Source organism: Somniosus microcephalus, chromosome 22, assembly GCF_052327205.1.
Source record: "Somniosus microcephalus isolate GS21.2 chromosome 22, FLI_Smic_1.0, whole genome shotgun sequence".
Lineage (NCBI taxonomy): Eukaryota > Metazoa > Chordata > Chondrichthyes > Squaliformes > Somniosidae > Somniosus > Somniosus microcephalus.
Window position 1 is genome coordinate 60,538,491 of NC_141008.1, and position 27,657 is coordinate 60,566,147.

Sequence of the window (27,657 nt, forward strand, 5' to 3'; positions counted from 1 at the left end):
ATATTCTAGCCCTCTAGTTATAAACGTTAACATTCCATTATCCTTTGTGATTTTGTTTTTGTACCTGACTACTACATTTTAGTGATCTGTGTACGTGGACCTCAAAACACCGTTGGACCTCCACTGTTCCTAGCTTTTCACCATTTAAATAATAATTGGATCTATCTCTTTTTGGTCCAAAATAGATGACCTCGCACTTACCTACGTTGAAATCCATCTGCCACAATTTTGCCCACTCATTATCTATCTATCAATATCTCTTTTTAATTTAATGCTCCCGCCTACACTACTTTCTATACCACCAATCTTTGTGTCATCGGCAAACTTGGATATATGACTCTCTATTGTGTTATCTAAGTCATTAATAAATATAGTGAATAGTTGTGGCCCCAGCACAGATCCTTGTGGGACACCACTAGTCACTTCCTTCCAATTCGAGTACATACCCATTATCCCTACTCTCTGTCTTCTACTGCCTAAGCACTCTCCTAACCAGGGCAATAATTTGACTTCAATTCCATGAGCTTTAATCTTAGCTAACAGTCTTTTATGTGGAACCTTAATGAATACCTTCTGGAAATCCATATAAACTACATCCATAGACATTCATTCCCCTGTCTACTTCTTTAGTTACTTACTCAAAAAAATCAATTAGGTTTATTAGACATGACCTATCCTTTACAAATCCATGTTGGCTCTCTCTAATCAGCTCAAATTTCTCTAAGTGCTCAGTCACTCTGTCCTTAATTATAGATTCCAATAACTTCACCACAACAGATGTTAGACTAACAGGTCTACAATTTCCTGGTTTCTCTCTCTTACCTATTTATGCTTGTATTTCTTATTCCCTGGTTTAGCCTGTTCATGAGCCTGGAGGTTTGGAAAGAGCTGTTCTTGGTTCTGTTGCCTCAGTGATGGATGAATTCTAAATCAGGACAAATCCTAAAGCTGTTACTATCGGTAGTGTCAGCTGTGGCTCAGTGGTAGCACGCTAGCCTCTGAGTCAGAGAGAGTGAGAACCGTGGACACACATTGGGATAGAGAGGAAAGCACAGACACAGAGTGAGAACCATGGATACACATTGGGATAGAGAGTGAGAACCACAGACAGTGAGTGAGAACCATGGACACACATTGGGATAGAGAGTGAGAACCACAGACAGTGAGTGAGAACTGTGGACACACATTGGGATAGAGAGTGAGAACCACAGACAGTGAGTGAGAACCATGGATACACATTGGGATAGAGAGTGAGAACCGTGGACACACATTGGGATAGAGAGGAAAGCACAGACACAGAGTGAGAACCATGGATACACATTGGGATAGAGAGGAAAGCACAGATGCAGAGTGAGAACCACGGATACACACTGGGATAGAGAGTGAGAACCACAGGCAGTGAGTGAGAACCATGGATACACACTAATACATATGAGATTTTATTTCTACTTGTGTCGGGTCTAGTTGACCTTTTGCTGTCCTTAAAGGTTCTTGTGTTTGACGTTCTCAGTATAGTTTATTTGGTGACTAGGTAGAATATACATGGGAGGGATAGTCAAAGCCATTGCACCACCATCAGCAGGCAGCTTTTCGTCGTAACATCATTGTTTCAAATTTTGAATATTGCTTTTCTTTAAAATACAAATTTGGGGTTGAACCAAAGTGTCTATCCAAACTCCTGAATCTTCAACTGGGCATCTTTTTAGGGCTGGTTTGTAAGACAAGATATAAAAGAGCCTTACATCAGCATTAATCAGGATTGTGAACAGTCAATGCCTGGAACAAATTGTACTAGCTGGGTTAGGTGGTTTCATACAAGACTAGATGTATACTAGATGTATCAGTGCCGTCTCCTGCTCTCGTCCTGAACTAGAAAATGTCATTCACTTTGCTTCCAATTTCCACCCTTCCCTGACCTTCACATGGTCCATCTCCGACTCGTCCCTTCCCTTCCTCGACTTCTCCGTCTCCATCTCTGGGGATAGGTTATTGACAAACATTCACTACAAGCCCACTGACTCCCACAGCTACCTGGACTACACTTCCTCCCACCCTGCCTCCTGTAAGGACTCTATTCCATTCTCCCAGTTTCTCCATCTCTGCCGCATCTGCTCTGACGATGCCACCTTTCATACCAGTGCTTCCGATATGTCTTCCTTTTTCCTCAACCGAGGATTCCCCTCTACTGTGGTTGACACAGCCCTCGACCGTGTCCGTTCTATCTCCCGCACTTCTGCCCTCACCCCTGACCCTCTCTCCCGGAACCATGATAGAGTTCCCCTTGTCCTCACCTTTCACGCCACCAGCCTCCACATTCAACGGATCATCCTCCACCATTTCCGCCACCTCCAGCGTGATCCCACCACCAAACACATCTTCCCCTCACCTCCCCTTTCAGCATTCCATAGGGACCCTAGTCCACTCCTCTACCACCCCCAGCACCCCTTCCCCTTCGCCCGGCACCTTTCCGTGCAAGCGCAGGAGATGCAACACGTGCCCTTATACCTCGCCCCACCCCACTGTCCAGGGCCCCAAGCACCCCTTCCAGGTGAAACAGCGATTTACTTGTACTTCCTGCAATTTAGTATACTGTATTCGCTGCTCACGATGTGGTCTCCTTTACATTGGGGAGACCAAACGTAGATTGGGTGACCGCTTTGCGGAACACCTCCGTTCAGTCTGTAAGGGCGACCCCGAGCTCTCGGTGGCCTGTCACTTTAATTCACCGCTCCATTCCCACTCAGACCTCACCGTCCTTGGCCTCTTGCATTGTTCCACGGAAACCCAGCGTAAGCTCGAGGAACAGCACCTCACCTTCCGATTAGGCACTCTGCAGCCCTCTGGACTCAACATCGTGTTCAACAATTTCAGAGCATAACCTCGGCCCCTATCACATATATATATCTTTTTTCTCTTTTTAATCCACACTTTCGTCTGAGCTTTTTTCTTCCCTCCCACATGGCAGCTGCCCTTCATTCTTTCAGGGCCATTCACACTTCATCTAGAGCCATCCTTTGTCCCTTGACTATCTCTCAATGTCTCTCAATCTCTCCTGCTTTCTATCCTGTCGCTGACCTTCCCTTTTGTTCTTTCATCCCCTCCCCCGTTTCCCAGCCCCTACTTGCTTTAAAATCTATCCCCTTTCCTGTTTTTTTCCAGTTCTGACGAAAGGTCTTCGACCTGAAACGTTAACTCTGTTTCTCTCTCCACGGATGCTGCCTGACCTGCTGAGTTTTCCCAGCATTTTCTGTTGTTATTTCATACAAGACAATTGTTTTTGCCAACTCTCCTGAACCAAGCCCATAGTAAGTCTCGACGATTCCTCTGCTGTGTATAGCCACGCCTCTTAGCATCAAACTATATACTCTTGGCTATCTGAACAAAAACACAGGGTATAATGGTGCACTGTTGGGGAGAAAGCCTGGTGGGATTAGTGTAATATACACATACACATTTCTGGGAGGTTCCTTTTAGTGGGGATTACAATAGCAACATTGTCCAACTCCAACACATAAATACAATGTGATATAAAGGGAAATGACAGATCAATACCCCAAACAAGTGCATTGCCAAAGCGACTGTGTTTTAAATAGAAAATCAACTTTTACCTCACCCTTGATGAACAGTCACTTAATTTGTGCTGGAAGCAGCCATTTTGCGATTGATTGAGCCAAAGAACCCTGGTCAGATTGGACCGTTTCTGATTTCTTCTTCTTCTCTCACTCGCCAACATGCTATTTCACAAAATCCTTCCTTCATTTCTTCCCCTCACCCCTTCTTCCACTCATTGCAGCACTGCTCTATAGAAGCTGTCATGTTGGTTAGCGAGTCTCAATCGATCTGACTCGATCCATTGATTAATTATGCTGAAAGCAGACCCGAAACATTCCTGTTGGCGAACGAGCTAAAAGAAAAATAATACTATTTATCTAGTCATTGGGTTCAGAGACTCGGGTCCACCATTGAATTGTGTAATATGATTTATCAGCTGTCTTGCCCAGAATTGCCAGGAAGTAGACCTAGGCTGCACAATAATGGAGAGCATTTTGGAGAACCGGTGGGCCATCTAATTTAACTCTTGGCTTTTGTCTCCTGCTCACTTCTTTTCCCTCTCGCTCTGCTCTTTCGCCAGTGGAGACTGAATGAAAGATTTTCCCAGAACGATTTTCTCAACTTTTGGGAACCACCGAGCCAATGAATTGGACTTGTCACCAACATCCAAAAATGACACACAACTTTTGCAAAAGATAGAATAAATTTTCTGAATGATGCTGTGTGGGAGCCAAATTTAAATCATGAGTACTTTTTCAACACAAGTTAAACCTCATCCTTGTTTTCAGATCCCTCCCTGCCATCGCCCCTCCCTATCTCTGTAACTTCCTCCAGCCCTACAAGCCTTCGAGGTCTCTGCGCTCCTCCAATTCTGGCCTCTTGCGCATCCCCGATTTTAATCGCTCCACCATTGGTGGCCGTGTCTTCAACTGCCTAGCCCAATGCTCTGGAATTCCCTCCCTAAACCTCTCCGCCTCGCTACCTCTCTCTCCTCCTTTAAGATGCTCCTTAAAACCTACCTCTTTGACCAAGCTTTTGGTCACCTGTCCTAATATCTCCTTATGTGGCTCAGTGTCAAATTTTGTTTGATAATGCTCCTGTGAAGCGCCTTGGGACATTAAAGGCGCTACATAAATGCAAGTTGTTGTTGTTGGACTAACACAGAGGCAGCTTGAATGCTTCTCATACTAACATTCGGTAAATTTACTGCCCACAGTTTGTTTGTTGTTGGAGTTACCTTGCTTCACGGCCCCCAATATTCCTGCTATTTTTCTAGCTCTGCATCTAAACTATTGTTCAATTATCACTTTACAATGACATGACACTTCAGTGTGCCACAACGCCTTCATCAGAAACCAGTGCTCCTTGCTTAGTCTTTGATTTAAACTTCTTTTATTGACTTGAACCAAAGGCGAGGTAAGAAAAAACTGTTTTACACAGCGAGTGGTTAAGATCTGGAATGCACTGCCTGACTCAATCTTATCATTCAAAAAGGGAGCTGGATAAGTATCTGAAGGAAAAAAAATTGCAGGGCTACGGGGGAAGGGCGGGGGAGTGGGACTAGCTGAGAGTTGGCACGGGCTCAACGGACCGAGTGGCCTTCTTCCGTGCTGTAACCATTCTATGATTCTATAAGTTCCATTATTCCTATGTATTTTTGTTGATAATTTTCTGTTTGTGTGTTAATTCAGTTGGATCTACCGACTGGATAAATAGCATACACAACAGGTCTCCCTCGGAGACCTTTGAATGGTTGGCCATTGCTGATCTTTCATCTGTGGCCTCGAAGGTTCCACGGTACATTTTGGAGCTGGGGTCTCCGGTTAAAAAAAAAGTAGGCCTCTAATTAATTGAAAACTGGTTCCAAAGGCAGTTTGTTTCAATCTATCAGGGTCCAGAACTCTGCTACTACTGCTTCCTCTGACCGCCATGGTGATGGAGGTGTTGGGCTCTGGCAAGTGGCGTAACTGCCCCGAGGAGCCCCCCTGGAGGAAGAGGGCCTAGTAGCTGTCTCCTTGCCCTCCATTCTGTCCCTAGTGATTCATCTGTTGATTTTATTCTGATTTAATTGCTCCACTATTGGCAGCCGTGCTTTCAGCTGCCAAGGCCCTAAGCTCTGGAATTCCTTCCCTAAACCTCTCCGCCTCTCTTTCCTCTTTGAAGACGCTCCTTAAAACCTACCTCTTTGACCAAGCTTTTGGTCATTTGCCCTAATATATCCTTATGTGGCTCAGTGTCAAATTTTGTTTGATAACACTGTGAAGCGCCTTGGGATGTTTTACTATGTTAAAGGTGCGATATAAATGTAAGTTGTTGTTGTTGAAGGCCACGGTCTAAGCTAAGGCCTTCAGTGGGTCTTGGTTTCAGATCTTCGCCCATGTCTCTTTTGAGGTCCCTCACTGGCTCTTACGATGCTAACCGCAACGCCCAGGCTGCGATGCAACCACAGATTTCTCCTTTGCACTGGCGCGCTCCCTCCCGACGGCGGGAATCCCACCGAGAGCCTGCGGTGCATACTTAATGAGCTCCAACCCAGGAAAATGGGAGGGGGGGGGCAAATATGGAGAGGCTGACAGAAGTCTCACCCAGCCAGAATTCTGCCCCTCCCAAACTCAGTGGAGATGGAGCGCGAGAGGAAGAACATGTAGAATGGTATAATAGCAAAATACTGCGGATGCTGGAAATCTGAAATAACAACAGAAAATGCTGGAAATACTCAGCAGGCCAGGCAGCATCCGTGGAGAGAGAAACAGAGTTAACGTTTCAGGTCTGGGACCCTTCATCAGAACGTTAACTCTGTTTCTCTCTCCACGGATGCTGCCTGGCCTGCTGAGTATTTCCAGCATTTTCTGTTGTTATGTAGAATGGTACATTTGGGGTTTAGAAGGAACTCGCATGGGAAGTTCAGTGGAACACTGACCATTTTAGCATTAATAAAACAGAGAAAGATGAGCGAAATAGCAACGGGGAGCGATGTTGGCCGTTTGATGTAAGAGAGCGATTGACAATCAGACAACATGCTTTGAGCAATTTTTTTATTTAGTATCTGGCAGAGATTTTTTTTTCCCCATGCTTGTTCTGTGTCTGTCTGTAATGTTGCTGCAATCAAATTAATAACACACCCGAGAGCTTGTAAAGATCCTTGGCCAATTACAAGTATTAAATTGAAGTTGTGTCAGCTGCTTGACTCAAGTAAACGCTTGATTTTTTCTGAGCTGCGCTCTTTGTCCGGGTCTAATAAAGAGCGTGGGAGTTTAATGTTTGCGAAATGTGTATGGGCCAGTTTAACAAACTGAGACATGAAATGCCCAATTCCCCCACATCTGTCGCAAGGGCAGGCCAGTGGAGTCGCACGTTATGCAATTCAGGAGACACATTCCAGATTCCCACTCCAGGAGGTTTTTCCGTCCAAGTGTTTTATGATTTCTTCGATTTAAGGATAAGCTCAAGAGGTCGGGAGGGGGCTAAGAGTCTTGAGGAATCGGGTTTAATAAGCGGTTCACTGGGTCAAGGGTTAAACCAGAACAATCAGCAGTCTGGAATGTAAACTGGGCGGCCAATGTGTCCGCTTGTATTCCTGTGTCACACGATTTAAGCTTTTACTTAACCATTTTCGCTGGCAGGTGTTAAGAAATCAAACGCAATTTCTAAATTGGCGGATGACACAAAATTGTGAGGGGGATAGCCAATACTGAGGAGGACTGCAACAGATTACAATATGACACTAATAAACTTGCAGAATGGGCATAGAATTGACAAACGAATTTCAACACAGATAAATGTGAGGTATTACATTTTGGTAAGAAAAATAGGGAGGTCACACATTACTTGGAAAACAAGAATCTAAATGGGGTTGAGGAGCAAAGGGATCTCGGCGTAAAATACACAAATCACTAAAAGTAGCCACACAGGTTAACAAGGACGTTAAAAAAGCAAACCAAGCACTAGGGTTTATTTCTAGAGGGACAGAATTGAAATGTAGGCAAGTTATGCTAAACCTGTATCGAACCTTGGTTAGACCACACTTGGAGTACTGCGTACAATTCTGGTCGCCATATTATAAAAAGGATATAGAGGCACTGGAGAGGGTGCAGAGAAGATTTACTAGGATGATACCAGAAACGCGAGGGTATACCTATCAGGAAAGGATGAACAGGCTGGGTCTCTTTTCTCTTGAAAAGAGAAGGCTGAGGGGTGACCTAATAGAGGCCTTTAAAATTCTGAAAGATTTTGATAGAGTGGATACAGAGAGAGTGTTTCCACTCGTGGGGAAGAACAAAACTAGAGGCCATCAATATAAGACAGTCACCAAGAAATCCAAAGGGGAATTCAGAAGAAACTTCTTTACCCAGAGAGTGGTGAGAATGTGGAACTCGCTACCACAGGGAGTGGTTGAAGCGAATAGTATAGATGCATTTAAGAGGAAGCTGGACAAGCTTATGAGGGAGAAGGGAATAGAGGGATATGCTGATACTAGATGAGGAAAGACGGGAGGAGGCTCGAGTGGAGCATAAACGCCGGCATGGACTGGTTGGGCTGAATGGCCTGTTTCTGTGCCGTATATCCGATGTAAAAACCCACCTCAATGTCTTCACCCCATTCCCCACTTCATTTGATGTTTGTTTTCCTGTACCATGTCTTGCCTTCTTCCAATTTGTTTCTCTCCCTTATAAGAAAGAAAGACTTGCATTTCTGTAGCGCCTTTCACGACCTCAGGACGTCCCAAAGCACTTTACAGCCAATGAAGTACTTTTTGAAGTGTAATCTCCGCTGTAATGTAGGAATCGCCAATTTGTGCACAGCAAGCTCCCACAAACAGCAACAAAATAATGACTAGATGATTTTTTTTAGTGATGTTGGTTGAGGGATGAATATTGGCCAGGACACCGGGGATAACTCCACCGCTCTTCTTCGAAATAGTGCAGTGGGACCTTTTGCGTCCACCTGAGAGAGCAGACGGGGCCTCGGTTTAACGCCTCATCCGAAAGACGGCACCTCTGACAGTGCAGCTCTCCCTCAGCACTGCACTGGAGTGTCAGCCTGGATTTTTGTGCTCGAGTCTCTGCAGTGGGACTTATGGTGTGGAGCATTGCAAGGCCTACATTTGACTCCTCCAGCCAGGAGGATGGGAAACTTTTTTTATATGAGCACTGCACATGAATCGATCTCTTTATATAAAAACAATTACATTTTTCCTAAGGAGGGAGCTGGTTGAAGAGTCATAACAGCACAGAAGGAGGCCATTTGGCCCATTGAGTCCATGCCGGCTCTCTGTGGAGCAATCCAGTCAGTCTCATTCCCCCGCTCTATCCCCATAGCCCTGCAAGTTTATTTCCCTCAAGCGCCTATCTAGTCTCACCTTGAAAACACTGAGTGTCTCCGCTTCCACCACTTCCGTCGGCAGCGAGTTCCAGGTCCTCACCACTCGCTGTGTTAAAAAGTTTTTCCTCACGTCCCCCCTGTATCTCTTGCCCAAAACCTTAAGTCTGTGCCCCCTAGTCCTTGTACCATCAACTAGTTGGAACAGCCTTTCCCCGTCTAGCCTATCCAAACGCATCATAATCTTGTACACCTCTATCAAATCACCCCTCAGCCTCCTTTGCTCTAATGAAAACAAATCCAGCTTCTCCAACCTGTCCTTGTAGCTAAAATCCCCCATCCCCGGAACCATTCTGGTAAATCTCCTCTGCACCTTCTCGAGGGCCTTCACATCCTTCCTAAAGTGTGGTGACCAGAAGAGGTTGCAAGTGTTTTCAAATACAGGAAACTTTCGTTTAACTGGAGGTTAAATGTCCGGAAAGCTCTATCCACCGGCAAAATTCAGGAGTCGGTGCAGATAAGTTTTTTTTACTTTTCGTCGCTTTTTTTCTCCAGTCAGGCTCTGCAAGCGTCTAGCTGAAGCTGTTGCTTAGCTACAGAGACGCTTGCAAGCTGCGCCGACTGTTTTGAAGCTGTTGCTAAGCAACAGGGTTTGTTGCTTCAGACGGAGCTCAGAAGCTCCGTATGTTTTAACATTGGCGCTGGTTTCTACGGCAGTTTTGATGGGACGGCACCAGCTCGGTCCCGTCAGTGCCGGATACCAGAAAGTTTCCTGTAACTAGAGGCACAGGGTGTCATATTGTCTGGGTTCGAATCCTAAGTATTAAACGTATTACTTATATTAGTTAGCGTCACAGTTCTTTTTTATTGAGGTGGAAGGTCAAAATTCAAATTGTTTGGAAAAACCCGCAGGACTTATAGGATAAAAGTATCTTTTTAGTGTTCCCTTCCTAAACCTCTCCTCCTTTAAGACACTCCTTAAAACCTAGCTCTTCGACCAAGCTTTTGGTTACCCGTCCTAATATCTCCTTGTGTGGCTCAGTGTCAAATGTCTGATTACACTCCTGGGAAGGGCCTTGGGGACGTTTTACTATGTTGAAGGCGCTAGGTAAATGCAAGGTGTTGAATGGAGGGTTCTGGAGACTTGCGGCAGCTCCAACCGAGTGTCTAGTGGGCATGAATCGACAGCAGAAATCCACCCTCACAGTTTGCTATTAAATCGCAAAATCTGGGGCAGGGAAGCTAGTGTGGGAAGGTGTAACTGCCACAGCGGGTTAAGGTAGATTGTTGTGGCAGTTAACCCATGTTAAAACATTCTAATCCCCAGCACTGACATTTCTCATCTTAATGAGCAATTATTCACCAAAAGTATCTTTTTAAGTGGAGCAGTCTAGAAAGCAAGTGTGCACTTTAAGAGCCGCAACGGTCATTAAACATTTAAAGGGTAGAAATCATCCATTTGCTCTTTAAATCAACCTCTTCTCTTGGCCAAATTGAGGTGATCTGCGATTCCGCACAAGTTATTCCCAAAGAAGACAAACTATTTCTCCACTTACAGCCTTTCACAGGAAGTATAATGAACACGACATTGGCGACTCGCTGTGAATCAGAAGATTAGATTGGAGGTAACGAAGGTCACCCTGAACAAGACATGTCGCGTATCTTTCCTAATCTCTTCAAGATTCTTCTCCAGTCCCCCCCCCCCCCCCCTTTAATTGTCGATGATTTCATCAGCAAAGTGCAAACTTGTCTGGTCACATTAACGTGTAGCACAGTGAGTATTTTAGTACGTGGCAAAGGGTTTGCAAGCCGTCAATAAATCACAACCCAAAAATGTCACTCTTTCTTATTGATTGACTTCCAACAAGATACCAAGTGCCATTTTCCCCTGCCCCCGCCGCCTGCAAATTGCAGAGTGTGTTTACATTTGTTTGTTGATCAGTCGCAAAGATGAGAGGGTGAAACTCAAAGTCGAATACGGTGTGTGAGTGACAGGCTTTTACAGCCAGCTGTCTGTCTCTGTTGTTATTACAACAGGTCTGCATTAATGCTGCAGACAGAGCAACATGATTGGTCAGACCTGAGTTAGGTTGTTGGCCCCGTGTCGCTCTCTGGCCAAAGGATACGGAGATCTGCGCAACCTCCGCTCGCCAGTTCAAACCTAATGTCAGAGAGAAAAAAAACTGATAACTCCTGCCTGGAAAAGGTGGTGGAATCAGATTCCGTAGGAACTTTCAAAAGGCATTTGCAGGAGAACTCATTTGCAGGGTTAAGGGGGGAAAAGTTGGGGTGTGGGACTAAATTGGACAGCTCTTTAAGAGCTTGCACAGGCATGACAGGCCGAATGGCCGCCTTCTGTGGTGTAAGGTTCGATGATTCTATGTTGCCAGCTGTCTGAGGCATTAAACAGGAAAAGTAGTTTTTTTTTTAATCTCTAGAGTTTAGCTTCATGCTGGTCAGTTATATTGCAAGCAGTGCAAGTGGAAGGCGGAGAGAGAAATAACTCCTCAAGCTGGGAAATTTCACCGCTGAATTACATCACATGGTTTGCATTAGTGCCGACCTGACACTGCTTTGTAGCAACGCAAAGTGCATAGTATACTTAGTCCGTCATTCTAATAGGTGTCGCCAACGCTTTTCTGTTTGGTCCATGCCATCCTGCTTTTGAAGTGGGTGGCTAATTATAACATATTCAAAATCTTGCATGTAGAATACATCTTAATCCTTCAGCATCTCCTCTGGCTCCCAGTGAGCAATGCCATGAGAGATCTGCTAGTGATCCCTCAAACCCCTCTCAGTGAGCAATGCCATAGGAGATCTGCTAGTGATCCCTCAACCCCCCCCCATCTCACAATGAACAATATCATAGATCCGCTAGTGATCTCTCAACCCCCTCACAGTGAGCAATGCCATGGAGATCTGCTAGTAATCCCTCATCCCCCCCCCATGAGCAATGCCATAGGAGACCTGCTAGTGATCCCTCAAACCCCTCTCAGTGAGCAATGCCACAGGAGATCTGCTAGTGATCCCTCAAACCCTTCTCAATGAGCAATGCCATGGGAGATCTGCTAGTGATCCCTCAACCCCCCTCACAGTGAGCAATGCCATAGGAGATCTGCTAGTGATCCCTCAACCCCCCTCACAGTGAGCAATGCCATAGGAGATCTGCTAGTGATCCCTCAAACCCCTCACAGTGAGCAATGCCATAGGAGATCTGCTAGGGTTAGATGAAGAAGAATGGAAGGCAATGTTCCCCCCCAATTTTTTTTTGGGTGCACGGCCCCTTTAAGGGGCTGCGCGGCCCATTCACAATTTTGCGCATTTAACGTTGAAAAAGCCGGTCCCGGGCTGTGCGGGACCACTGTTCATCGCCGCTCAGCCTGGAGGGAACATTGGTGGGAGGAGGCTCGCGTGGAGCATAAACACCAACATGGACCATTTGGGCCAAACGGCCTGTTTCTGTGCTGTACATTCTATGTAATGCTGTGTAAAGGAGGGCTCCATTATCCCATCATAATCCAATCCCTTGACTTGTACTAATCCATTTTAGAGTTTGACACCTGTAAAATATAGAGCTAAGCAATAAAATACTTGAACTGAGGAGAGGCAGGTCAGTGTGACATCCCTGACCTGTGATCAGCCGTCTCATTTTACACACAGCACACGCACATACCTGCCCACTATTGTTTGGTCAGTTGTAACTGTGATTTTCGAAGCTTTGTTAATGTGATTGGATATTGGATGTAATTACAGTGCGATGACTGGTGCACACAAACTGCTTGCACCTAATAGCCCAATCCTGTTCCTTTGTGTCAATTAAACGGCAGGTTTTGAATTGTGGCCAATGTGGAGGAAAAAAATGCAGATGTGCAGCTTGAGCCTCCACTTCCTGTACAACCTGTTCCGAAGGTGCAGTTCCACTCTCCAGTCGTCGGGCTGTAAAAGTCGGGGGCCCAGCATCATCTTTAGGGAGAGCAGCCGACACAAAGGAAAAGGGGGCAAAGGTGACTGATATGGAGTAGGGTTGGATGTGCCGTCTCGGCCAGGATCCCCTCTCTACTCCTCCCTCCCTCCCCCCGGCTTAAACCAACACAGACAACTGAAGACTTAGTTCTCTGCTGAGGTGATACTTTTCTTGCTCAAGATGATCGCTATACTAAAGAATGTGGTAAGTACATGGAAAGTTTTCGAGTGGATAGTTTGCTCACAGAACGTGAAACGGTGCCTGCTGTGAGACTTTGCACTACCTTTGAGTAGCTAATGGCTTCTGGAGCAAGGTGCCTCCCACCCACCCCCCCCCCCCCTCCTCCTCTCATTTTAGGATTGTGGATGTCAGCGAGCGTCTAAAGAAAAGTCACAAATGAGATCTTCCGTTTACAGGGAATGTACCTCCTGCAGAAACACTTGTGCATTGAAAGCGTTGCCTAACTGACTGCCGACTCTCTCTTCCGCGGCCTCATGTTGTGGCCAGGTGGCTCTGGAGAGGGATCATGGGGTGTCCACTGGTACACGTGAGGCTTTCTGCGACCGGTGGGCGCCGCAGGGCGTTCAGTGCGTCGTTGATGAGGAAACCGGGCTCGTGATATCGGTTGATTTTTATCCTGTGCATTTCGCTGTGTGACTGGACCGTCGGTGGCTGTGTTGCCTTGCTGGCGGCCTCCTCTAGAGGGAGCCACTTGTAGTGCCGTCTCTGCCATGGTGGCACTGGGTTGCCCAGTTGATCCGAATCAAAAGGGTCTCGCTGTCGGCTCTGCTGTGGGGCAGATTGTCCGGCTGTTGACGATAGTTTGTAGGGACCCCTCTGAACATCTGGAGTTTTGTCACGTGGCCTCCTCCGGTTTTTGCACCTTGCTGCTCATCAGCACTTCAAAAAAACGACAGGGACCCGCTCAAGAGGTCCCAGCTCATCCAGAGCGACAGCGCAGGAGGCGCAAACAGCTTCAGTTGCCAGCTTTGCCCCCCTCCAAAAAATCATAAGAACTTGACATCGAGGCAATGGGGCCGGATTTCATTCCAGTTGTGTCGCTGCCAAATAACAGTGACAGGACAATATGAAGCTAAAATGGCACGAAAGCACAGCGCTGTATATGATCACCCCTGTCGGCAGCCAGTCCCTGTGCCATGCCATGCCAGATGTATCGCCTTTTCTTTTTTGCAAAACAACAGTTGGCACCCATCTGTTCTGCTTTAAATACTGCCAGCACGCCAAGCGTCACCGAGCTGTTACGCGAGGCTGCCCCATGAGCGAGTTTGGGGGCCAATGGGCAAGGGGTTTGCAGCCCCACAGAAAAGCTGTCAGAAGAGGCACAGAGAAAAAGTTAGAGCGGGTTTTTGCCAACACTCCAAGGGGCGCTGCTTTCCACTGTGGGTAAAGGTTCATGCAGCAGACGTCTGCGGACAGATGATTTTGTGCTATTTTAGCCCACCAAAAGGGAACACGCGCTTGTTAAGAACTGTTAATCAGGAACAGCAGAGGAGGCCATTCAGCCCCTCGAGCCTGTTCTGCCATCCAATTAGATCATGACTGATCTGCACCTCAGCTCCACTTACCCACCTTAGCTCCATGTCCATGGACGCCCTTAGGAACATAAATTCCTTGGCCCCAATTTTAACTGCCCCAGCTAGCGGAAACAGGGTGGGGGGCGGGGGCGAAAGAGGTAAAAGGAGGCCAGTCACTTATTACCCTCTCTGATCCCGCTGCCTTCCGGTCGTGTCCCAGTGTTAACTTGTTCTTCTGAGCAGGCGAGCAGGACATCCGCAGGAAGGAAGCTCCGCTTCCTATCGGCCTCACAAGGAAGCCTTGGGGCCTCCCTTGCCCTGGGCTTCCCCACCTCCCTCTGATCGCAACCAGTGCCCCGCTTCCCCCAGCCGCTTCCAGAGGATAACCCCCCATCCCCCCCCCCCCCAATGTCGGGGCTCACGCGCACTTTATCCGCTCCCCCTCCACCCCCCCCCACCTTAAAAATCAGGGCGCTTGTTTTTTTTAGGCTCCAGCATTTTTTGCTGGGAGTGGGATAAACACAAAGTTTGTACTTGCTACTCGGAGTTGGACGAGTGTGAGAAGGAGCGTCGGCATTTGGGGCTTGCGCGGTTAAGGCTGCAGGAGAGCGGCGTCCGTGCGCTGGCTCGCCGCGTTTACACGTTGGGCCCGTGACTCTGCCATCGGGGTAAAAGAAGGAGCTCACATTTAAATAGCGCCTCGTCGCATTGCAACACTTCACGCGCAATCAACGTCGCTATTGCTATGGTGCTGAGCGATGAAATTAAGGGCATGAAAATTGGGCGGGTTACACAAAGGGCTGGCGGTCCAATCTGGAAGACTACCGACCAGGCAGTGAAGACAAAAATCTATTCCATAAGAACATAAGAATTATGAGCAGGAGTCAGCCATTCGGCCCCTCGAGCCTGTTCCGCCATTCAATAAGATCATGGCTGGCCTTCTAATTAAACCCCACTTTCCCGCCCGATCCCTATATCCCTTGATTCTCTTGCTGCTGTTCTGCCCAAAGCGCTTTGATCCCCACAGAACAGGTGCAGCTGTAAAGCATGAAAGAGAGAGCTTATCAAATGGCGCATTGCACGATTCTGCAATCTGCCCATCCAGTAACTCAGTTTATTACATTTTCTATTCTGACAACCTCGATTTGATGCGGAACTTAACTAAAATCACCCTCCACATTCAATGTGGGTGTCCTAAACCCTTGTCAAGAACTGTGTGCCAGGATATGCTCTGTACCGTGTTAAGGAATAACTAAAGCCTGCGGATGTGCGAACCAGAGGGACTGATGCCAGATTGCGAAGATGGGGGAGCTTGTGTTTACATGGCGCCTCGTCACGTGACTCAGAAGCCTCGCAAAGCGCTTCAAATGCACTGAACTGCTCTGAAGCACAGTCACTGTTGTAATGTGGGAAGCACAGCAGCCATTTTGTGCGCGTATAATGGCCACCTTGGTTACGGGAAGATGGCTGACCAAGGCCGGGAATTTCCTCTGAGCTGCTCCCGTTCCGCCGCTGTAGCTTCCCTGAACTTCCGGCAACTCCAAGGAAATTCCGAGCCCAGGAGAACTTCTTTAAATAGAAATAGCAGCATGGGATCTTTAATACCCGCCTGGACAGATAGGCAGGGCCTCAGTTTAACACTCCCTCTGTACTTCACTGGAGTATCAGCATTGATGACATGCTCAAGTCCTGGAGCAGCGCTGGAGCCTAGCAACCTCCTGACTCGGAGGTGAGAATTCTATTAACTGAGCTAAACTGACTCTGGCAAAGTAAAGACTGAAATAACTAGGCCAACAAGCAGAACAATAAATATAATCCATATGCAAGTTAAGCATCCCCAACTGTAAATAAACTGTTTATTAATCCCAGTAGATCAGACATTTTGGAGTGTTCTTAGCAGCATCTGTGGAGAAAGAGAAACAGTTAACGTAGCGTTAAATAGCTACTCTGCTGTAACCATTTACACTTCCTCTGGACCCATCTTTTCATAGACATTTAAGGCACAGAAGGAGGTCATTCGGCCCATCGTGTCTGTGCCGGCCGAAAAAGAGCTCTCCAGCCTGATCCCACTTTCCAGCTCTTGGTCCGTAGCCCTGTAGGTTACGGCACTTCAAGTGCATATCCAAGTACTTTTTAAATGTGATGAGGGTCTCTGCCTCGCCCACCCTTTCAGGCAGTGAGTTCCAGACCCCCACCACCCTCTGGGTGAAAAAAGTTCTCCTCAACTCCCCTCTATTCCTTCTACCAATTACTTTAAATCTCTACCCCTTGGTTATTGACCTCTCTGCTAAGGGAAATAGGACCTTCCTATCCACTTGTTTACAAGCACAGGAGATATATCCAGGAATCTTCAGCTTCTCCCACTGAGCTCTACGCTACATGTGGAATAACATTTTCAAAGTGACATTTGCATCACTTTTATCCAGGTTAGTTGCTTCTCTCTGAAGCAGTTTTTCAAAGCGTTGGAGCTGCTGGTGTTGTGGAATCTGACCCATGGAGTTCAGTGTGGGGTCATCCACTTCACACCCAAGAAAGACAAATCGGAAAAAGCTCCTAATGATGTGAGACGAGGAGCTGAAGGGTTTAGGTGTCTGTGTACACAAATCACTAAAAGCTAGTGCACGGGTACAAAAATTAATCAAAAAAGCTAATGGGTACAGGAGGAGGCCATTCAGCCCCTCGAGCCTGTTCCGCCATTTAATTAGATCCTGGCTGATCTGTATCTTAACTCCATCTACCCACCTTGCTTCTGTAACCCTTAATACCCTTGCCTAACAAAAACCTAGCAATCTCAGTTTTGACATTTTCAATTGATCCCCAGCCTCAAGAGCTTTTTGGGGGAAAAGAGTTAGAAATTTCCACTACCCGTTGTGTGAAGAAGTGCTTCCTGACATCACCCCTGAAAGGCCTAGCTCTCATTTTAAGGTTATGGCCCCTTATTCTGGACTCGCCCCCCACCAGAGGAAATCGTTTCTCGCTACCAACCCTGTCAAATCCTTTAATCACCTTAATGAAAGGTTTGACTTTATCTCAAGGGAGTTGAATTTCAAAAGTCAGGAAGTGATGCTTCAGTTGTACAGAGCTTTGGTCAGACCCCATTGGAGAACTGTGTTCAATCTTGGGCACCGGACCCCAGGAAGGGTGTAGTGTCCGCGCCTTATTAATACACGGACTGCAGGAGAACGATAATGATAGATGTTTACTGCACAGAGAGTATGTTGAACTGAAAGTACAGAAGCCTGCTACTGCTTTATATACAGGTGTGGTCACTGCCGGTACTACAGCATAAAAGCAGTTCTCTCTTAAAGGTACATACACAACAATTCCTCCCCTTTTAGATAACCAGTACATAACATTCATTTAACAATTGAATAATAACTAATTACAATTACAATTTTCTTTGTACTATATACATCAGCTGAAAGTAAACATTTATAAATTCAGTCTTTGAGGAGGCTTCCTGATCCTGTCTGGATAGCGCCTTTCTCGAGTATACTGTTCTTGTGGCGGAGTCGATTCTGGCTCATTGTCATTGGTTGGTTCGTCAGCTTCCAATACCACTGATTCTGAGGTAGACACAATCTGTGCTTCGGATTCATCACCAGGTGCGCATGCTCGTGGTATGGGTTTGACTTGTTCCTGTGACTCTAGAATCTGGTCAGCATGGCGTCTCACGATGCTCTCTCCAACGTCCACTGTGTACATTAGTGGTCCCTGCCGTGTGCATATCGTTCCTGGCTGCCATTTTTCTGTTCAGTAGTCGCGGGCCAAGACTGGTTGCCCTATCTTGAAGCTCCTGGTTGGCCTTTCATTGATGTGCTGGAATTGCTTATTCTCAACATCTCGTCTTATGTTTGGTTTGAGCAAGTCCAGGCGACATCGTAACCCGCAGTTAAAGAACATCATGGCTGGAGATTGGTTGGTGACTGCATGTGTCGCATTTCGGTAAGCGAACAAGAAATTATCCACCTTGTGTTGCAGTGGTATGTTGTTGTTATACATCGTCTTTATTGCTTTTTTAAAGGTTTGAACAAACCTCTCGGCCAATCCATTTGTGGCTGGATGATATGGGGCGGATGTGTAATGCTTTACCCCGTTATTCCTCAAAAACCTCCGGAAATCCTTGGACACAAACTGTGGTCCATTGTCGGAGCAAATCTGTTCTGGCAAGCCATTCCTGGCGAAGATGGTCCATAGGACTGCAATAGTTTTCTCCGTGGTGGTGGAGGACATTTTGATGACCTCTGGCCATTTCGAATGTGCATCCACGGCGATTAAAAACATTGAGTCCATAAATGGACCAGCAAAATCAATGTGTACCCATTGCCATGGAGATGAGGGCCACTCCCATGGGTGTAGCGGAGCCTGTGGTGGAGCGTTTTGGACTTTCTGGCATCCTGTGCATTTCTTGGTCATTTCCTCGATTTCTTTATCGATTCCTGGCCACCACACAAACGCCCTGGCTAGACTCTTCATTTTTACCCCTCCCAGATGACCCTCATGAAGCTCATTGAGCACTCTATCTCTCAACTTGGGTGGAATTACCACTCTGGATCTGCACATCAAGGTCCCACGGCACACTGACAGCTGTTCTCTCCTTGGCGAGAATGCTGGCAACAGTGAGTCGCCATGTGCTGGCCATCCCTTCACCGTCAAATCATAGACCTGAGAGAGTGTCGGGTCATTTCGGGTTTCCTTCTCTATACTTGAGTTTGTAACAGGTAGACATTCGACTATGGTTGAATGGAATATCTCAACAGGGTCCACTGCAGGTGCTTCCTCCACCGTAGGCAGCGGCAGGCGCGACAGCCCATCAGCGTTTCCATGCTGTTTCGTGCCCTTATACTCTATGTCGTATTGATGTGCTCCTAGAAAAAGGGACGATCTTTGCAGCCGTTGCGCCGTTATCACCGGAACGCCCTTCTTTGGGTTAAAGATGGAGACAAGAGGCTGGTGATCAGTCAGTAAGGTGAATTTCTGCCCGTGCAGATAGTGATTGAACTTCTTCACCCCCCACACCAGGCTGAGGGCCTCCCTGTCAATCTGGGCGTAGTTACGCTTGGCTGATGTTAACGAGCGTGACGCAAAGGCTATTGGCCTCTCTGAACCGTCAAGGAATTTGTGCGACAGCACCGCTCCAATGCCGTAGGGAGACGCATCACATGCCAACCAAATCGGTAGTGATGGATTGTAGTGAGCCAATACTTCTTTTGAAGTAATTAGGCATTTACATTTCTGAAAGGCACGCTTACACTCATCACTCCACTTCCATGCTACTCCAGTTTGCAGCAGGGCGTTCAGCGGGTGCAGAATTGTAGACAAATTTGGCAAGAACTTATGGTAGTAGTTCACCAACCCGAGGAACGACCTCAGTTGTGACACATTTTCCGGTGCTGGAGCCTTGACTACTGCCTCAATCTTGTCTAGGGACTTATGCAACCCCTCTTCATCAATCACATGGCCACAATACGAGATTTGTTTCCTGAAAAACTCGCATTTGGGGCGGTTGGCTCGTAGTCCATATTCTTGTAATCTAGTGAGCACCTGCTCCAGGTTGGCAAGGTGTTCACTGTCATTTCCGCCCATAACCAGGATGTCGTCCAAATAACACTGGGTCCCCGAGATCCCTTGCAGGACTTGTTCCATCGCCCTCTGCCAAATAGCCAGAGCTGATGCTACCCCGAATACCAGTCAATTGTACTGGTAAAGACCTTTGTGAGTGTTTATCGTGAGGTATTTTCTAGATGATTCATCTACCTCCATTTGTAGATACGCTTGGGCCAGATCAATCTTCGTAAATCATTTCCCCCCAGATAGTGAGGCGAAAATACCCTCTATCCGCGGAAGTGGATATTGTACGTGTGAAGGACTGGGTTCACAGTAACCTTAAAGTCCCCACAGATGCGAACCTTCTTTGGTTCCCCAGGCGTGCTGCTCAATGATTTCTTCATTACAGGGAGGATGGGTGTGGCCCACTCACTCCAGTCCACCTTGGACAGCACACCCGAATGCTCCAGACTCTCCAGCTCTGCTTCAACGGCTGGGCGGATCGCATACGGTACCGGTCTGGCCTTAAAAAATTTTGGGTTTGCGTCATCTTCAATTTTTATCGTTGCCGTTACGCCTTTTAGAGTCCCAAGTCCTTGCTGGAACACCTCTTTCGCGTCAGTTAGAATTTTTGACAGTCGTCCAGGTATGACGTCGTCAACTTTTTTGTCAGCCACAGTTAGTGCCTGAATGGAATGCCAATCCAATTGTATTTTTCGGATCCATTCATGTCCCAATAATGGTGGTCCTCCATCTTGGAGTATATATAGATACAATTCCTGTGTATCCTTGCCGTTGTGTTTAACGGGCACCCTTATTTTTCCTCTGGGGTAGACTTTTTGCCCCGTATATGTCTTCAAGACAATGGACGTATCCTTCAAAGGAATGTGTGAGAATAGCCGCTCGTAGTCTCGTCGACTCATGACTGTTAGGGCTGACCCTGTGTCCAATTCCATCTTTACTTGAGACCCTGCTATCACGAGGGTGACCCAAATGGTTCGGTGATCCTCCTTTGCGATCACGTTGTGTAGCTTTAGACAACTTAGTCCCCTGCTCCCGGAGTCATTGTCACTCCTCTGGTCTTCTGAACTACTGTCCATCATCTTTTGTACTTTCTTGTACTTTTCCTTAGTAGTTCTTTTAGTGTTGGTTTTCTTACCCGACCTGCAGACTCGTGCTATATGTCCCATTTTTCCACATTGCCTGCATACTTTGTCCTTAGCCCAGCAATCCTTCTGGTCATGGGTTGTTCTGCTGCAGCGATAGCACCTTTCTGCTCCATGTGCCATTTCATTAGTGCTATATTCTTGCGGTTTCTGTTGTATTTCCGCAGCTCCCCGCGCTGCTGCTTCGTAGGATACTGCAACGCTGAAAGCCTGTTCTAGCGTAAGGTCCTTTTCCGAAAGTGGTCGTTTCTGGGTTCCTTCACTCTGGAGCCCGCAGACAAACTTATCCCTTAAGGTATCTGCCAGTCCTGTTCCGAACTGGCAGTGTGTCGATAACTTGCGTAGTTCCGTAAGATAGTCAGCATTACTCTCGTCTTTGTGCTGGTTTCGTTTATGGAACTTGAATCTTTCTGCTATCAGCAGCGGTGTAGGGTTTAGATGTTCCTGTAAGATATTGACAATCTCTTCAAAATTTTTCTCCATTGGTTTAACTGGGGCAATTAAATTTCGCAATAGGCCGTATGTTCTCGCGCCCATCAAATTTAATAATATCGACGCCTTCTTTTCAGCGGCCACCTCATTTGCCCTGCAGTACACTTCAACTCTTTCCACATATGTGGCCCAGTCTTCTATTTCGTTATCAAAAACAGTGATGCTGCCACTCTTTGGCATCTTGGGTGGTTTAAAATGGCGCCTCCCACGCTTTTCCTTCTTCCCCAACGGATTAAAATGGCGCCTCCCGCGTTTTTCCTTCTTCCCCAAAGGATTAAAATGGCGCCTCCCGCGCTTTTCCTTCTTCCCCTTGCTGCCAATGCTGCTCCTCGCGTTCTAGCAGGTAATGGCGGCGCCCCGCGGCTTTCTGCGCGTCTCTTTTTCAACGCTGCCCGACTCTTGAGCACCGGCCGCGCCCTGTGCGCTCCACCCTCTCTCTCTGTCTTCCCGACGACGCTGCTCGGCCCCCTTACAGAGCTGCTCACCCGAGCTCTAGCCCGCCGCAGTCCGGGGAGGGTCAGCGCACTACCTGTTACCAGCCCGATTTGCTGGGACACCTTGATTGGAGAACCAGGCCCAGCTCTCCACAGCTTCCCCTGCAACTCTCTGGACTCCGATGGATCACTGGGCGGTTGCCCCCAGTCGACGCCTGTTGTTCTGGCTTCGACCTCCAAGAAGCTTCTTCCCAGGGATGGATTCCCGTGAGGCGATGCAGTACTGCAGGTGAGTTCGAACCTACTCGTCGCCACTGTAGTGTCCACACCTTTAATAATACACGGACTGCAGGAGAACGATAATAATAGATGTTTACTGCACAGAGAGTATGCTGAACTGAAAGTACAGAAGCCTGCTACTGCTTTATATACAGGTGTGGTCACTGCTGGTACTACAGCATAAAAGCAGTTCTCTCTTAAAGGTACATACGCAACAGAGGGGGCACAGTGTAGCTTCACCAGAATCATCATCTTCTTCTTAGGCAGTCCCTCGGAACTGAGGATGACTTGCTTCCACATTAAAAATGAGTTCTCAGGTGACTGATGAGTCCAATGCGGGACCTACAGTCTCTGTCACAGGTGGGGCAGACGGTGGTTGAAGGGGTGGGTGGGTGGGGTGCTTGGGTTGACGTGCGCTGCTTACGTTTGGCTTGCGCTTGCTCCCGACGAAGAGACTCGAGGTGTTCGGCGCCTTCCCGGATGCTTCTCCACTTTGTGCGGTCTTGGGCCAGGGATTCCCAGGTGTCGGTGGGGATGCTGCACTTTTTCAACGAGGCTTTGAGGGTGTCCTTGAAGCTTTTCCTCTGTCCAGCTGAGCTACAGCGTAGCTTCACCAGAATACCAGGGCTTAAAAGGTTAAGTTATGAGGACATATTGCTTGTATTTCATTGCATTTAGAAGGTTGAGGAATGATGTAATCGAGGTGTTTAAACTGAAAAAGGGATTCAATAGGCTAGATACAGAGAATCTACTTCCTCTGGTGGGGCAATCCAGACAAGGGGGCACAGACTTTTAACACGAGCGAGGTCATTTAGGAATGAATTCAGGAAGCACTTTATTTACACATTATTTACTCCCTCTCTCTGCGTGAGTCCTGGGGATGGTGGGAGGAATTTGGTAATGGCCACTACAGGAAACTCTCATTTTACCGGCACCTAAATAACCGGAAATCTCTCTTAACCGGCAAAATTCAGGAGTAGGTTCAGGTAAGTTTTACTTCAGATTAGTGGCTGTGTAACCGGGGTTCCTGGATCTGTGGCCGTGTAACCGGAGTTCCTGCACCTCTTGCCATGCAACAGGGATGCCTGGATCTGTGGCATAAGTATACGTCTCTGTAATCTGGACTTTTTGATCAACCGGCAGCACGCCGGTCCCATCGGTGCTGGATAAAAAAGAGCTTCCTGTATTATCATTCTACTTGCAGCAATGAGTAAATGAGCATGGACACACACGTACTTACACACTGAATTATATCATCAAGCACTCCTTGATCAAGTGTAACACAAACTCCATCCAGCAAAACTACCTAAACGCCTCCCTCAGGCGTCTCCTCTTAATAATTAGTGTGTGTCATGTTTGTGCAACTGAGTAATTGTTCAGCAAAACTATTTGCAGACACCTCAGTTATGCAAGAACGTAATTCAGTATGCGCTAGGGAATATGCACGCACATGGTGTGACAGCACACACACAGACACTCCGACAAAGGCAAAATACTGCAGATGCGGGAAATCTGAAATAAAAACAGAAAAATGCTGGAAACACTCAGCAGGTCAGGCAGCATCTGTGGAGAGAGAGAAGCAGAGTTAACGTTTCAGGTCGATGACCTTTCATCAGAACCAGAAGATGGTCGAGATGAGGCAAGTACAGAGGCAGGAAAAGGGGGGAGGGGAGGAAAGAAAAAAAGGGAAGGCCTGTGATCGGGTGGAAGGCAGGAGAGATTAACTAACCTATAAAATTCTGTCAGGCCTGGACAGACTAGATGCAGGAAGGATGTTCCCGCTGGCCGGGGAGTCCAGAACTAGGGGTCATAATCTAAGGATAAGGGGTAAGCCATTTAGGACTGAGATGAGGAGGAATTTCTTCACCCAGAGAGTGGTGAACCTGTGGAATTCTCTGCCACAGAGGGCGGTGGAGGCCAGTTCATTAAATATATTCAAGAAGGAGTTGGATATATTTCTTAAGGCTAAAGGGATCAAGGGATATGGGGAGAAAGCAGGGACAGGGTACTGAATTTGGATGATCAGCCATGATCCCATTGAATGGCGGAGCAGGCTCGAGGGGCCGAATGGCCTACTCCTGCACCTATCTTCTATGTTTCTATGTTTCTAAATGACAAAAGGGATGATGGTGCGAGGCAAAAGGGGATGGTAATGGGAGAAGTAAAGGAACAAAAGATGAGTCCAGAGGAGATGTAACTACATCTTTCTGTCCGAGTCTAGTGGAAATCTGGAACTTTCTGCCCAAAAGATTCTGGATGCTGAGACACTTAAAATTTTCAAGACTGAGATCTATAGATTTTTGTTAGGTAAGAATATAAAGGGATATGGAGCAAAGGCGGGTAAATGGAGTTGAGCTACAGATTGACCATGATCTAATTGATTGATGGAACAGGCTCGAGGGACTGAATGGCCTGCTGCTGTTCCTATGTTCCTATTTACATTGCAAAATCGTTCACGTGCACAGTTATTTAAAAGTTTCAATCATCATTTTCCTTTTATTGCTGCAATCTTCTCCAATGTCGAAGGCAATGAGCCATAATACTAACTTATATGGGGGGCCAGAGCACCGGGCCCCAAATAGACAACCTGAGTGCTGGACCATTATATGGGTGGCCTGAGCACTGGGTCTACAGAGCGGCCTTAGTCCTGGGCTGATAATATGGATGGCCTGAGCTCTGGGTCTACAGGACGGCCATAGTCCTGGGCCGATAATATGGGTGGCCTGAGCATTGGTTCTAGAGTGGCCTTAGTCCTGGGCCGATAATATGGGTGGCCTGAGCATTGGGTCTACAGGGTGGCCTTAGTCCTGGGCCGATAATATGGGTGGCCTGAGCATTGGGTCTACAGGACGGCCATAGTCCTGGGCCGATAATATGGATGGCCTGAGCTCTGGGTCTACAGGACGGCCACAGTCCTGGGCCGATAATATGGGTGGCCTGAGCACTGGGTCTACAGGGCGGCCATAGTCCTGGACCGATAATATGGGTGGCCTGAGCATTGGGTCTAGAGTGGCCATAGTCCTGGGCCGATAATATGGGTGGCCTGAGCATTGGGTCTAGAGTGGCCTTAGTCCTGGGCCGATAATATGGGTGGCCTGAGCATTGGGTCTGCAGGGCGGCCTTAGTCCTGGGCCGATAATATGGGTGGCCTGAGCATTGGGTCTAGAGTGGCCTTAGTCCTGGGCCGATAATATGGGTGGCCTGAGCATTGGGTCTACATGGTGGCCTTAGTCCTGGGCTGATAATATGGGTGGCCTGAGCATTGGGTCTAGAGTGGCCTTAGTCCTAGGCCGATAATGTGGGTGGCCTGAGCACTGGGTCTACAGGGCGGCCTTAGTCCTAGGCCGATAATATGGGTGGCCTGAGCACTGGCTGGATACAGATCTCGGCCTACATGGCCCAGCTATCGCCAGAAGCAATGACGGCCCACGCCCTTGGTGGCAGTCGGGGTCGCTTCAAAAAACCACCTCCTGAGGAGAACATCTGCAACTCCAGAGGCAGAACTACTGCATCATTTGCATCACCGCACTGCCCCTGAAGTGGGCGCTGCCGGCAGCCGTAATATAAAGTAGATATCGCAGTGTTCAGTGCACTCGAACAGTCTGATTTATTACAGGTGCTGCACACTCCCCGAGTAGGCCGCTTCTCCCGCAGGAAGGTGTGGGAAGCTGGTACTGTACAAGCAGCTTGAAGTGGCAGAGCGTGAACAGCGATGGCTTGTTTGTATAACAATATTCTGACGTCTGCATTTGCTAATTGTGTTTTTATTTTTCTTCAACAGTCTACGGAGTTCTTCGACATGCTGGAGAAGATGCAGGTAGGTTGCTCTTCGTACTGGGAACCATTTATACAGGGTGGGGATGGTGGGCGACCGGGGGACCTTCCCAGGGAGAGCAATGGAGACAGTGGATGCAGTAACGGATGACTGGAGAGATTTGGGTAGACTATTCAATTAGACAACCAAATGAAATCCGAGGCTGATGTGTGTGACAGGTTGGTTACAGAGGTGTGCGTCGTAAGTGCACAATTAATGGAACTGAACTGGCAAAGGGAGAATTAGAAAAGCAGCATGAATAATGGTAGGCTGGCTAACTTCCAATAGAAAAAGAAAGGCTTGCATTTCTATAGCGCCTTTCACGACCACCGGACGTCTCAAAGCGCTTTTACAGCCAACTAAGTCCTTTTGAAGTGGAGTCATTGTTGTAATGTGGGAAACGCAGCAGCCAATTTGCTCACAGCAAGCTCCCACAAACAGCAATGCGATAATGACCAGATAATCTGGGTTTTTTTTGTGATGTTGATTGAGTGATAAATATTGGCCCTGGACACCGGGGATAACCCCCCACTGCTCTTCTTCGAAATAGTGGCCATGGGATCTTTTACGTCCACCTGAGAGAGCAGACGGGGCCTCGGTTTAACGTCTCATCTGAAAGGCGGCACCTCCGACAATGCAGCGCTCCCTCAGCACTGCACTGGGAGTGTCAGCCTGGATTTATGTGCTCAAAGTCCTTGGAGTGGGACTTGAACCCACAACATTCTGACTCAGAGGCGAGTGAGCAACTCACTGAACCACAGCAGAGCAAAGGAATTAGAATGTTAGGATATATGAAGGTAAATTTTTGAGGCTCTGCTACGAAAACAGTGGGAGCCTGGATCGGGGAGCTCAACACTCCCAATTTAATATAACAACAGAAAATGCTGGAAACGCTCAGCATTAATCCCAGATCGGGAGCTCCGTGAAGTGGTATAAATCGGCACTCCTCTCCTGAAAGTGTTAACTCGTTGGTCAGATGTGATTCTAAGGGCACCAGACACCCTCTGGTGCCTGAACGATGCACCCATAAATTCACATATCATAGCATCATAGAATCACACAGCAGAGGAGGAGGCCTTTCGGCCCATCGTGCCTGTGCCGGCTCTTTGAAAGAGCTCTCCGATCAGTCCCACTCCCCGATCAGTCCCGCTCCCCCGCCATTTCCCCATAGTCCTACCGATTTTTCCTTGTTAAGTATATATCCAGTTCCTTTTGGAAAGTTACCATTGAATCTGCCTCCATCATCCTTTCAGACACTGCGTTCTCAATCATAACAACTCGCTGCGAAAATAATCTCTCTTTATCTCCCCCCTTGGTTCTTTTGCCAATTATCTTAAATCTGTGGTGTCAACCCTCCAGCCAGTGGAAACAGTTTCTCCCTATCTAGCCTATCAAACCCCCATATGATTTTGAGCACCTCTATCAAATCTCCCCTTAACTTTCTCTGCTCTAAGGAGAACACGGCCTGCTTCTCTGGTCTCTCCACATAACTGAAGTTAAGGCTCAAGATATGAGACTTGCCATCAGTCGGAAATTCACTGAGGCGAGGGAGGGT

The 27,657-nt window shown here is 47.4% G+C and overlaps 1 protein-coding gene across 8 annotated transcripts in view; it reads left to right on the forward strand.

Annotated features, from left to right (window-relative positions):
- The window catches only part of rap1gap2a (RAP1 GTPase activating protein 2a), a 383,517-nt gene that overhangs the window by 254,667 nt on the left and 101,193 nt on the right, over positions 1-27,657 (forward strand). For all 8 annotated transcript variants that reach the window (XM_085964881.1, XM_085964886.1, XM_085964885.1 and 5 more), the window contains one exon: positions 26,070-26,105. In XM_085964881.1, the coding sequence (XP_085821007.1) occupies positions 26,070-26,105 (36 nt within the window). The remainder of the gene's footprint in view (positions 1-26,069; positions 26,106-27,657) is intronic.